Here is a 13,503-nt window from a genome sequence, read left to right as displayed (position 1 = left end):
TCCATTCCGCAGCACTCTTCGTAAGTCGAAGTCTTCGGTTGCCGAAGATTTTGCGCTTCTGCGCTTCTGCGTGGACCGCTTCTGCGCAGGCGCAGAACACGCACACAGCGACAAAACTTCTGGGTTTGCCGACTTCAGAAGTCAAAACCTTCGGAAGTCGAGTCATTCGGATGTCGAGGTACCACTGTATAAGGAAGCTTCCTATGCCACTAAGTTGCTCTGATTTCTGCTAATGTTATGTGTGTGTGTGTGTTGCAACTATAATGGGCAGCTTTTTGTTTAAGTTTATTTGCACTTTTCTCATTAAAGCGGCGTAAGAAAAGCAAAAGCAGTGAACTAAGTCTCTGTTGTGATGGCTGAAGTCTTTGTTGTGTCAGAATGGGAGGAAAGATTTGCCCCTTTACCAAAATGTGTCAACAAAGGGAAATACTTTTTTTAAAAAAAACAGGTTGAGGTAAACTTCGATACAACTTCAGTTTGCATCACATATAGAACCAGTATGTTTCGTTCTCTTTGTGCATTATTATTTTATAACAACTCCTTCTGCATATGATGGGCACCCTTTGTGTTTATTTCAGTGACGTTGCCCACCGATAATACATTGCGGGCAAGTTGGCTTCCTCCCTCCCCAGAAGGAGAATTATTAAGCAGCTGAATTTGTCAGGTTACCTTCCACACCGTAGTTCGCCATTGGACCTCTGGGTGTGTGTTTTTCTTTTTCTTTCCTTGACTATGTGACCACCTTTCATCCCCTCTTCAACTCTTCCTTCACCCACAGGGCCAGGCCGACCTACTGAAACACTCTAAGGCGGAGGCACTCGACACACTCTGGCAGATCCACAACGCCGCACAGTCCTGTGGCATTGGCCGGAATGGCGCCGCCTCCCCCGACCTCTTCCGCGGCCGAGCTCTCCTCGATCCCATCCCGGAAACCGAAGGAGGCAGCGACACCGGATCTTGCTGACTTGGGGTGGCCCCGAGACCTAGGGAGGGCAGCGGACTTATGGACACACACAGAGACTCGGGATGAATGAAGCGTGGCGGATTTCTATTTTTATTTTTCAAAAAATCGACATGAAGCACAGTTTTGTCTCCAGCGTGGGGAAGTAGCTTGAGGTTCCCACCAGTCAACTTCCAAATCTTTTCGTAAACAGGATGGCCAACCCCAGACAGCAGATTTCGGATGGCAGTGACAAACAGATTTGACCGTAACCTGTGGGAAAACCTCTCCTTCACCAGCCTCTTTGGTCATGTCCGCATTGAAGTCGTGCGGCTTCCCCCAAAGAATCCTGGGAACTCTAGTTTGTTAAGGGTGCTGGCAATTGCAGCTCTGGTAGGGGCGAACTACAGTCCTCAAGACTTTGAAGGAAGCCACATGCTCTAAATGTATGGTGTTGATGTGATCACTGAAACAAACAGGAGCCTCCATGTTCCTTAGGGTGCTCCTATTCAGTTTACTGAGGCTCCAGCATCAGCAGAGGCCTCTTCATTCATTGGACCAATAACCAAGCCTGGCCAAGAAGCTTTTCTATAGGGGCTCGGGTAGGTGTCAGCTGACCTGCTGTGGCCTATCAGTGTAAAGACGTGGTTGTTCGGCTGGCCTTCTGCAGTCAAGTCATTTTGCTTCTGGAGGCAGAGCAGCGAATGTCAGCTGCTTCCAGAACAGAGTTGAGCAGTACCCAAAGCTAGTCAAGTGCTGCTGTTTTCTTTGGCACCTGAGCCAGAAATTCCCACATGAATCTCTCCCCCCTCCCTGTCAGTAAAAATACAACCATCATAAACCAAACAATCTGCTGTCCTTTTCCTGACACCTGAAATCAGCTCAGGTGGCTGCTCAATGGTAGGGCCGGCCCTGCTGGAATTTCATCCTTTTGGACGGAGGCGGGTGGCACCTCAGAGGCTGAATCTCCTGCCTGACATTTCTCGAGGTCTTGGGTCAAGGTCTGCTAGAAGCACAAGGCACTAAGAGCTGTGTGTAGGCTCACCTCTGATCCTATGTAGCACCCCCTGTTGGTGAGTGGGAGGAGGCTGCCATTGGCATGTTATTTGGGCTGGGACTAAAATAAAAACAGCTTCTCTTTCTCTCCACCCTTGGAGCTAAATTCACTAGCAAGAGGAAGGCCAAACTCAGATTTTGGGTACAGAACCCCCTGGGAATTGAGTGGCGCACAGCTGCAGAGCAAGGCTTGTAGTATTTAAGCAGAGAACCAACTGTCAGGGATGCTGTGACACTGAGATTCCAGGATTGTTGAGGTGGTCTGAATGATCTCCAGGTTGCTTCCTTCCAACTTGTAATATTATACAGTTCTGTTGTTTGCTGGACACAGATCTTCCTCAGGGCAAGGTGGCAGTGGAGAGGATAGAGGGCTAAAAGACATCTCAGTATGTCTTGTTCTCCTGCACCATGCTTTGAGGCTCCTAGTTAGAGCTGAAATGACAGGGAGGAGTACATCTTGAATTTTCCTCTCTAGAATCTGGTTGTAAAACTTCAAATGGTTGCATCAAGTTAAGTCACACCCAGAGTGGATCCACTGAAATCAACAGATTTAATTGAAGCGTGCCAGTTGATTTCTGTGGGTCTACTTTGAGTATGATATAGCTGGATGCAACCCAAATTTTATCCTCTCCTGACTGGATCCCTCCACCCCCCCCCCCAATTGTTCCCAAGTTATGGATTATTGTTGGATTCAGGGTTGTGGGGTTTGTTTGTTTGTTGGTCAAAAAGAAATCAAGGCTGTAAGATTGTAAATCTAACAAGAAGATCATACCATCTTGAAAAATAACATCGCAGACCTTAAAGCTTGGGTTTTCAAAGTGTCCCTTGAATTCACATTTGAAAATGTTGAAATTTGAAATATTTTGCCAGTCTCACAGATATTTGTGCAATGGTGTCTTCTGGTTCCTTACATTGATATATCTCTCTCACTTTTCCTTGTTTTTGGGGTGTTGCTGAGTGGGGGGGCATAGACTGATGATTCCCCGGCTGGGCCCTGTTCCCCTCATGCCAGACCTGGAAGGCTTCCTCTAGGACTGTGAGGGATGGATTCTCTTGACAATAAAACCTGAGCTTCTCTTCTGTTCTATCTGTCTCTTTTAATCATGCCCTCACAGCACTTGGAGAAAAACAACGGGGGTAAGGAAAATGGCGAGAGGAAAGGGCTCAGCATACCTTCCGCACCCACCACTTCCCTCTCTTTAAAATTTCTGTCCCATACATAAGCACTTATCTCCGGGTAACCCAGGTGTCTACCAAGGAGGACCTGTGTCCTCTAGTAGTAGCCTACATGGGTCAGGCATGCTGCCATTGTGCCTGGATATACCCCCTGTTTCCATACTATCTCTTATCAGGATCAGTGCCTTTTTTGGATCTCTCTTTGAGGGGCATCTCACCTCTCCTCACATCTCCCCATTGATGAATTTGCAACTTCCAAACATACCTGAATCTTGCTCAGTGTGGGTATGGCTTCTAGTACAATAAGGCTTAGAGGGACCGGATCTGGCCAGTGGGCCAGATTCCTGATTCCACACGGGTCTGCTATGATGGTTGGGTGAGACTGCCCACCTCTGCTCAAAGGAGCTTGCCAGTCTGGTGATCGGCACTGACAGCAAGTCCTGCTAGCTACAATGCAGCTGATCCCTGTTTTTGCTACAAGTCCCATTTGCAAAGGAACAACCGAGAGCTCACTTTAAGCGCCCAATAGTTTCCCTGAGGTCTCCCCTTTTCCAGCTCCACACCTGATACAGTGGTACCTCGGTTTAAGTACACAATTGGTTCCGGAAGTCCGTACTTAACCTGAAGCGTACTTAACCTGAAGCGAACTTTCCCATTGAAAGTAATGGAAAGTGGATTAATCCGTTCCAGACGGGTCCGCGGAGTACTTAAACTGAAAGTACTCAAACCGAAGCGTACTTAAACCGAGGTGTGACTGTATTATGTATGAGTTCTGATGTGGGGCAGTTGGACACGGTTTGGGAGAAACAGTTGTATGGTCAAAACTGGGGCCTGTGCTAGGCTTCATGATGCCTGCAGGCTGGAGGTTCCCCAACCTTTGCCTTAAACAGATGCAGAATGTTAATGGGGCTACCTGAAATGGAGAGGACCGTAAAATGGGATTGCCAGCTTTTTCCCCTGAGAGGATTCCTGTACCATTAAGAGCAGTCTGAGACACAATAATTTAGTCCACAAATCTCACTTTGGCTTCATGTTCCCTGAAAGTCCCGTGTGAGGCCTCTCTTCTTTCGAAGGCTTTCCTCCTTCATTTTGGGATCTGAGAGGTATGCATAAAGCTGGTGAGGGTGGCAGGTGGGAGCCTGCAACCCCCCGGGGCCAAATTTGGCCTCCCCGTTTGCTCTGTGAGGCTGCTTCAGGCAAGCCTCCCCACCTGCCCTACACCTGACGTCCTACAGGTAAGGGTGGAGTTTAGCTGAAAGGGACTTTGGTGCCTGCCCATCACTTCCAAGCCACCCACCAACCAGGAATTGGATTCCTCACCTCTGGGCTAGGAGGACGGGTGACATCGGGGTGCTCACCGCCCCCTGAAACCCAAGTACTGGTGCTGTGTATGTGTGCGGATTGCGGGTGCCACTCTCTCTGAGGCATGTGCCCCCTGTGGAAGGAAGTGTGCCAAAGCCACATGCCAGCGAAAAGGGCACCGCTAGCTTCTGGCTCCCTGTTTTTGAGGTAATTAGCCTAATGGTCCTGTGCTAACAAGTGCGGCTCCTCTCATTATCTCGGCCTAGCCGTCGGCTGCCTTTGTGGCTCGTAAGCGACTGTCCGGTTCCTCAGACGGCCGTGGGTTCATTACCGGAGGGGAAACGACAAAGGCGGGTGGATGTCTTGGCCGGTCTCCAAGAGACGGGGTACAAAAGGATCCTTCCTCTCTTTTCTGATCCTTTCTGAGGGGTTGGTGGGGAGATGGTTATTTTTGGCATTGCCCTTGGAGAGGATATGTGTGTCTGTGTCACGTATCATGGAAGCAAGTGAGGTACCTAGTGTCTACGTAGAACGTGGCCCTATAAATTGACTGCTTCCTCCAGTTTTTCCTTACAGCATCACCCCTGGAAGGTCATGACACAAGCCCACTTGTCGCCTTGAAGACAACCAAGATTATGGAGAGCCGGAAGATTAAGGTAACTGCCCTATCCCTCTCTTTAGATGGGCCAACCTGGGAGGGTGGCATAATGTTGAGCTGGAGATGCAAATCTGGGGTATCATGTTCCTCTCTAGTTGGGCCAAGCCTTGGAAGATGATGTGAATCTGGGGTGAAGCTAGGAAACACTCTTAGAAGGGAGCCAGTGGCAATGGTCAATAAAACATTGTTATACAGATAGATGTACAAAACCATTTAAAAATAGAGGACTCCATTTCAAACTTGAGTGTCACAGAAGAGTGCTGTGGAGCTCAAAAGCTTCCATCAAAATTCGAGAAGGAGTGGAGGAAATTCATGGATTATGTAGAGAAATAGGTTGAAAAATGGGGGTGCTGTAAACGTGTAAAGTGAGTAAATTTAAAGATATAAGATATAGCTATTTAGACAAGAAAAGATATGGAAAAATAGAATAACAAAACGAAAAAAATGACAGAAAAACGTGCAGAAAATGTAGAGTATATAAATACAAGAAAAGACAGATGAAGGAAGAAAGGAAGTCAAAAGGGGAAGTAAGAAGTAAATAGGGAAAAGCACAAAGGGGAAATTGTAAGTGGAGGAATGCACGGGGGATAAAGGAGAATGGGAAACGATGTATGTATATAAAAATTATGTTATAGTGTATGTGTTTGTCCTTTTGGTTTCTGTTTCGCTGTTCTCTTTGTTTGAATATTTGAATATTCTGAAATATTAATACTTTGTAATATTATTAAAAACGCAATAAAAAACACATTGGGAAAAAACAAAAACAAAAGCTTCCATCAAGCTAATGGTGCAATAGAAGACACCATCTTGTCACCAATGTGAGGTTTCCCGTTCACGATTTTCTACTTCTGCTGTTCGAGAGTATTAGGAGCTGCATGCAAAATTAAAGAAAAACAATGCTACTTTTCCCAGAGGACTTCAGACTAGTTTAAAGGGACGGGAAGGAGGGAAGGTCCAGGTTGGGAAAATGGGTAAAAGGGACAAGTTAAAAGTGGTGGTGGAGTAAAAAGTCTGGGGAAGTTTGGATGATTTCAGGAAGGACTTTGTGAGGTAGAGGGTGGTTTTCTCTGGCAGCTTGCACTATGGGACGGTGAAGGTGAAAATGCCCTGGGTGTAGAGAGGGGAAGCTGCAGGGGTAGTGGGACGGAAGAAAAGCATCAAAATGGGAGCACAACCAGTGTGCTTGAGTTGAACATGTATAAGTACAAGGATGTGCTGTAAATAAGAATCGCCGGTCCACCAGTCAAGCACTGCATCTCTCAACAGCGGCTGTTCCGATGCACCTACGGTATGAAGTTCACAAATAGTCGTGAAGACAAAAGCTCTATGTGGACTGTCATTGGCATCTGATTCAGTGAGGTTTACTGGTTCTGAGCATGAGATCCCATTTCTCATGGCTACTAGCTGTTGACAGACCTCTTGTCCACGGGGTGGGGTGGGGTGGGGTGGGGAGAGCTGTAGCTCAGCAGCAGAGCATATACTTTTTCATGCAAAAGGTCCCAGGTTCGGTTTAAAAAGAACCCCTTTTGGTGATAAAATTCCATCGGTGGCTTACACATCGTTCCGTGCGATTTGTTTCATTTCATCTGTCCTGAATGGCTGCCAATCAGATTTACTAGGTGAGCTTGTGTTTTCATATTGCGTGTAAGGGATAATGGACACTTTCTCACACTTTGTGTAATTTTATCCTCTTTGTCTGCCGTTAGTTTATTTAGTATTAACAAGCCCCAAACAGGTTACAGTGAGACCAAACCTGTGTTTGTTCACAGGTAAGCCCTGTCGATTTATGGGATTTAACCCTTTCCTCCCTCTGGTTGTCCTGAGGAAAGTCTCTCTTCCTATGGTGCTATTTTACTTCAGGGATAAATCCTTCATTGCTCTGTGTGTGTGTGTGTGTGCATTTTCAATGCAAATCCAAGCTTCAGAGGAAGCATTTTCCTCTGATCTGCAAAGGGGCAAAGGAGGGCTGCATTCTCTTCATACGCCTGCTGAAATCCCAATAAATATTTTCTTGGGCAGCTGATGCAATTTGCATTTTTCAAAAAACAAACAAACCTGCACGACGTTGATAAATTCAAAGACACATTGGACATCATGTTTAGCTTGGCCTTGAATGACTTGAGAAAAGAAAACCTGACACCCACCTCCACAGGCAGAGGCAATATGTCTCTGAATGCCATTTCCTGGGAATTGTGGGGAGGTGGGAAGAGTGCGGTTGAGCTCAGGCGCTGCTTTTGGACTTTCCCTAAGTATATTGTACTTGGTTGGCCACTGTAAAAACAGGATGCTGGACCTTTGACCTGGCTCAGCAGTGACATTATGTTTCAATGCTCTCTAAACCAACATTTGAAATTGGGCAGCAGGGCTGCCCAATGATCTGATTTTAAAGTATCCATAATTTGTATGTGGGGAACACTGCAGCTGCAAGTGATGACATACTTAGTTACTTAAATAATATATAACCCACTTATAATTGTGCATTTTTGCACTGAGCGGGTGAAGGTCAGTATAGTGTAGTGGTCAGAGGGTTGGACTAGGACCTGGGAAACCAGGGTTCAAATCCCCACTCAGCTATGAAGCCCACTGGGTGACCTTGGGCCCAGTCACTGCCTCTCAGCCTAATCTACCTCACAGGGTTGTTGTGAGGATTAAATGAAGAGAGGAAGATGAACCATATACGCCACCTTGAGCTCCATGGAGGGAAGGTAAAGGGACCCCTGACCATTAGGTCCAGTCGTGACTGACTTTGAGGTTGCGGCGCTCATCTTATGTTTTTGGCCGAGGGAGTCGGCATACAGCTTCCAGGTCGTGGCCAGCATGACAAAGCCGCTTCTGGCGAACCAGAGCAGCACACGGAAACACCGTTTACCTTCCTGCTTGGAGTGGTACCTATTTATCTACTTGCACTTCGACGTGCTTTTGAACTGCTAGGTTGGCAGGAGCTGGGACCGAGCAACGGGAGCTCACCCCGTTGCAGGGATTCAAACCGCCGACCTTCTGATCAGCAAGCCCTAGGCTCTGTGGTTTAACCCACAGTAAGAAAAATTCAATACGACTTACAAGTAAGAAATATGATAGGCTACCAACGTAACTGCAGCAGAGCTCTCCCATCGATTCGAGTGGCTGGTGCCCCGTGGGGCTGGTAGGGTGCAAGATAGGGAGGCTGACAGTAGGGGAAGCCAGAGCCAAGGGCAGGCACAATCACCTCCCTTTAGTTTTATCCCCATCCTCTTCTTCCCAGCTGATTTCTACAAAGGCAACACTGAGACTAAGGAGGAGGAGGGGGGAGATGTCAGGGCAGTGCCACCTCCTGGTAAGGCAGGCAGGTGGGCACTGGATAAGGGCAGACCTGAGGCTGGTGGGGCAGTGCCCCATTTGCCCTATTAAGTCCTGCCTCCACTGCTCGATCTGTTGTCTCTGCTAAACGTATGTTTTCCTAGACAAACTTTGGATAACTGAAGTGACCCATTATGACAACGTTTTCATCTCTGGCTGCCTCCTTGCTGTCTTTCTGCATCTCAAAGATCACCATCAAGAGTTTGCATCCAGGCAGGAGGGAGGATTATAATAACATCCCTACCACTCTACTGCTTATGTTTGCTTGTTATTTCTGCAGAGACTGACTCTCTGAAGAGCTTTGTTTCCTTAAAAGATTTCTGGTTTATTGGACTCTGCGCCCTCTTTTATGAACAGAGCACTACTCCCACCTGCAAGCACGACTTGCCTTGCCTTGCCCTCTCTGTCACACATGATATGGAGGGGTAATTGCAGTCTACTGATTCCGCTTGATAGACCGGGTTTCTGATAATATATCTGCATTCTCTTTTAGTGCCAGGCAAAAAAAAATCCCTCCTCTGAAGCTTGTATTTGCATTGGGAGGAAATCTCCCATTGGCACCAAGATGATACTATTTGCATTTAAAAACAGCAGCAGCCACCATCCCCATTAAATGCAAAGACACGTTTTCACTTAGTTTGGCCCTCATATGTTAATTTGTAGCTGCGTATGAAAGTTATCCCAGAAGATAACTTGGTGCTAATTCACCTAATCTTTGCTTTCAGGCTTTTCGCATTAGAATCCAAACCTTATATATTGCTTCCCTTTTTAAATGCCGCATGTGTGTAATATTTTCTATGACCCTTGTTGGACTTTCTGATTTGCATTCATTCATTTTTATGTTTTGTTACCAGCTTCTATTCAGCCCCCGCTTTGAGGGTATTTGAATATTTAGAGCATCATCTCAGAGGGATGAGTCCTCAAGAAAAGCATAGTGCCTCTTAATTTCCCCTAGTTTTAAAGCCGCTCTGCAATCTTGTTCTGTTTTGAAATGCCAAAAGCCTTGTTCAGCTTTAGTTCAAGTGATGCCTTTCTGTTCAGTACAGGCTCCCCTTGTCCAGTGATTACCAAATCCAAATTTCAGAGGGCTTCTCTAGGCCTTTTTATTGAGAGTTTGCTTTGATTTGCTTGCCCAAAGCTTGCAGAGAGATTAAACTATTCCTGGTCTTCATTTAGCTTTGTTCTGGTGTGTGTGGGGTGGTTTTATGACAATGAGCATTCATCCTGATTTGTTTCTGTGTGGGGATGTTCCTATGTCTTCCCATTAATCATTAATCCACCCTGCACTTTTTTCAGGGCTGTAATCTCATGCAGCACCCTAAAATGCATGGTTTTGGGCACCATGAGAGTGCCCTCCCCAAAAAAGTGTCTTTGGGCTCTGTGATCTCACTGTTGGAGATTCATTCCCCGTGTCTGCAGTCATGGGATTGTTGTCTATCACATGATGGTGTATGTTTACATTCCACAGAGTGGGAAGTGATGGAGAGAGGATGTTTGTGTTACTGTGTTCCTTGAAGTGGGACTATTGTCCTTTGTTCTTTCTCTTTGCTGTCTGATGCTAGAGAGAGAGGGAGCCATGTTGCAGTGCTCCGTGTGTGTTTATATGTAAATAAAATAGATTAGCCAAATGCTGAGTTGCTGAGGTCTGTTGCACAACTGCGAAGGCTCTGCAGATCCCTAAGTGTGCTGATGTCTCCAAGGCATCAGTCGCTGTGATGTTTGGGCTGGAGAAAGCTTTTGAAGCTTCCAAACGATCAACCAGGAGGGAGAAAACATGCCAGTCAGGCATGTGTCTTTACCAAGGTTCTACTCATGTGTAGGACACTCTTGTAACACTCACGTGGGTCATGTGATTTATGCAGGAGCACAGACAAGAATACACATGCCTCAGTTTTGGGACTCAGCATGTTGGAAGGTATGGTTTAGGAAGCTGACTTGTACCAAGTCAGACCACTGGGCCAACTAGTTCAGTATTGTCTTCACTGACTGGCAGCAGCAGCTCTCCAGGATTTCAGATGGGATGGTGCTGGGGATTGAACTTAGGGACTTTAGGGTGCAAAGTTGATGCTCTACCAATGAACTCATAGAAGTGCAGGTGAGACAGGGGGATTTAAAGAAAGTTAAAGAAACTTTAATACGTTTGCAGTAAGGTGGATATTTTTTGGGGGGGAGTATCCTCATTTCTGGCATTATAATATGTACAGTGGTACCTCGGGTTACAAACGCTTCAGGTTACAAATGCTTCAGGTTACAAACTCCGCTAACCCAGAAACAGTACCTCGGGTTAAGAACTTTGCTTCAGGATGAGAACAGAAATCGTGCTCTGGAGGTGCGGCGGCGGCAGCAGGAGGCCCCATTAGCTAAAGTTGTACCTCAGGTTAAGAACAGTTTCAGGTTAAGAACGGACCTCCAGAACAAATTAAGTTCTTAACCCGAGGTACCACTGTATTTAATTTCCTTAAGATGATAGGGTTGCTATTTTAATACACATTTAAAGTCATGTTAATCTCCCAAAAAACATAGCACTGTTATTCTAAAACTCTCTATCGTCACAGATGAGGGGGGGGGAGTTTAATTAGGAGAACCCTAATAAAAATGTGGCAAATTCCAATGCATTTTTTTTAAGCCCAAAGTATAATTTAAACTTATTTGGCTCTTCCTACCCACCTCATAGTTCTGGTTTAGTGATTAAGCTGCCTTCTGGGAAGGGGGCATGACTGGCTCAAGACATTTTGCAAAGCAGTACCTGAGGCCACCCAAATTATTTTGACGCCTGAGGCAGAAAACTCCTACAAGCACTTCTTCCTCCCTGCCCCCGGCAATAAAAATATAACAATGAATTATAATTATGATGCATGAAGTTGCTAACAATTTGCTGCCTTTTCATAGCCATGCCAAAATCTGCTGCTCAAGGCTGCTGCCTCACTCTGCCTAATGTTAGAGCCGGCCTGGCTGCGGCTGCTGTTAAGTTTACTCTGGAGGTTCAAATCTTCCTCTCCTACTGAAAATTGCTGACTCATCTTTATACCCCTCCAGGTCCAGAGAGCCACCTTGCTGCTCCTCTTCTCCTTGCTCTGCTCCTCCGCCGTGACCAAGCAAGCCGTGCCAGACTGCTGCCGTCAAAAGAGCTGCTCGTGCCACCTCTTTGAGCTGCTGTACGGCACGGGCAACCACGCCGCCGGCATCCTCACCCTTGGCAAGCGGAGCAGCACCACGGCCACCAAGGCCTTCCAGAGCCGGCTCTATCAACTCCTGCACAGTTCGGATAACCAGGCCGCCGGGATCCTCACCATGGGCAAACGAGCAAGCGGGTTGGGGCTGGGAAACCCAGAGGATGTGCATGGCAGCAAGCAAGTAACGCCAGCGCCATACTCTGCGGGGCCTGATCCAGCCTTGGGCTGCCTAGCACCCCTTGAGAGGGACTTGCCACCCAGCCCAAAGATGGGTGCTTCAGATACCATTTACTAAGGTTGTGCATATGTCTCAGCAGGGGGTGAAATTCACCTGAACACCTTCTGCTTTCTATCTTCGCCGCTGTCATCTGTCCTTTAATGCCAGGCAGCTGCTAGGTGCTGTCCCGGAGGTGGCAGCGATGCGGTTCTTCCCCTTGTGTAAATAGCTCTTTTCAAACTTCTGTCAACCTCACGCTCTTGTGTTCTTTTCCAAATAAAGCCAGCTATCGTGTTCATAGCCGCTCTGTCAGTTTCTGTGTGAGAGAGATGTTGCCGGCGTGAAGAACGGAAGGATGCCCTCTCTAGTCTCTCTAGTCCAGGAGCAGGAAACATTCAGACAGGGGGGAGGGGGTTTGAGTTGAGTGTGGCCCTCCAGATGTTGCTGAACTCCAACTCCCGTCATCCCTGGCCACTGGCCATGCTTGCTGGGAATGATGGGAGTTGTAGTTCAGCAACATGTGGTTGCCAAAGGTTCCTTACAGCAGAGCTATAAATCTGAAAAGCTGTGACTGAAACCCCGCCGGTCATAAACTCACTAGCTCATCCTAGAGAAGCCTCATTGTCCCCCCCCTCAACCTCCCCAATCTGCAGTGTTTATAATAACCCTGACCCACCTTACAGGGTTGTTGTAATGATTGCTGCAAGATAATTCCTATGAAACACTTTTAACATTTTGAAGAGCTGTATTCATGCTGAATCATATTGTTTGTTATTATCAAAGGACTCCGCGCCCTGCCTGATTTCCACCTGAGATCAGACAGGCAAAGTACTGTATGCTTTGAACTCTCCCTTCCCAAATGTGAACAGCATCAAAGGTACTTGCCAGAGCTCTCCTCCTATTAGGCACCTCAAACGCTCCTTGATGCTCATCAGCATCTCGGTTTGCAAAGCTGCTGTTGGCTGCTCACACTGGCAGAGAAAGTGCTGGTGATTCCTTTGCCTTTATCATGCCTTCCTGTGAGAGAGAAAAATGATGTGTGGCTTATCTCAGTGGTAGAACATCTGCTTTGCTTGCAGAAGGTCTCAGGTTTAGGGCATCTCTGGGCTAGAGAGACAAATAGCCCAAGGCAGGTGTGTGTAGCCTATGGTCCTCCAGGTGTTGCTGAACTACAACTTCCATCCTCTGTGGCCATTGACCATGCTTGCTAGGGCTGATGGGAGTTGGAGTTCCGCAACATCCTGCAGACCAAAGTTTCCTCACTCCTGATTTAAGGCATCTCCTTCCTTCACCTTCCTATAGGTCCTAGGACATTGAGGACTTCCAGAACTAGAGACAAGCTAGCGGGTGGACAGTTGTTTTTGAGTAGGTGTTGATCATGCTCAAGAGATGAATGTTCACTGTGTTTGAAAAGAAAAGCCCCACTGAGATCAGATATTATTATACATACCCTCCAACATTTCTCTGATAAAAAAGGGACACCCTATTCTATTATTATTGTTTCGACTATGGCAGACCAACACGCCTGCCTAACTATTATTATTATTATTATTATTATTATTATTATTATTATTATTATACCCCACCCATCTGACTGGGTTGCCCCAGCCACTCTGGGTGGCTTCCAACATATATAAAAACATCA

At 46.7% G+C, this 13,503-nt stretch overlaps 2 protein-coding genes across 3 annotated transcripts in view; both read left to right on the top strand.

The window, feature by feature from the left end:
• LOC118095211 (inactive phospholipase C-like protein 2) overlaps window positions 1-3,070 on the top strand; it is a 38,128-nt gene extending 35,058 nt beyond the window's left edge. For both annotated transcript variants that reach the window (XM_060281454.1, XM_060281455.1), the window contains exon 6: window positions 779-3,070. In XM_060281454.1, coding sequence (XP_060137437.1) covers window positions 779-964 — 186 coding nt within the window. In that variant the 3' untranslated portion in view covers window positions 965-3,070. The remainder of the gene's footprint in view (window positions 1-778) is intronic.
• Window positions 3,071-5,109: 2,039 nt separating this feature from the next.
• On the top strand, window positions 5,110-12,069 carry HCRT (hypocretin neuropeptide precursor). The gene is made up of 2 exons (XM_035134258.2): window positions 5,110-5,130; window positions 11,505-12,069. Exons 1-2 carry the CDS (start codon window positions 5,110-5,112, stop codon window positions 11,934-11,936), a joined length of 453 nt encoding a protein of 150 aa, XP_034990149.1. The 3' UTR covers window positions 11,937-12,069.
• Window positions 12,070-13,503: the final 1,434 nt, after the last annotated feature.

Source organism: Zootoca vivipara, chromosome 13 (genome assembly GCF_963506605.1).
Source record: "Zootoca vivipara chromosome 13, rZooViv1.1, whole genome shotgun sequence".
NCBI lineage: Eukaryota > Metazoa > Chordata > Lepidosauria > Squamata > Lacertidae > Zootoca > Zootoca vivipara.
The sequence above is the reverse complement of the archived record's forward strand: the minus strand, read 5'-3'. Positions and strand labels throughout refer to the sequence as shown.

What these genes read in the sequence shown, in the direction of transcription:
- HCRT (XM_035134258.2), top strand. Translation starts at nt 5,110, where the DNA reads ATGGAGAGCCGGAAGATTAAG. An exon ending in TGGAGAGCCGGAAGATTAAG is followed by an intron (nt 5,131 to 11,504) that starts GTAACTGCCCTA and finishes ATACCCCTCCAG; the next exon opens with GTCCAGAGAGCCACCTTGCT.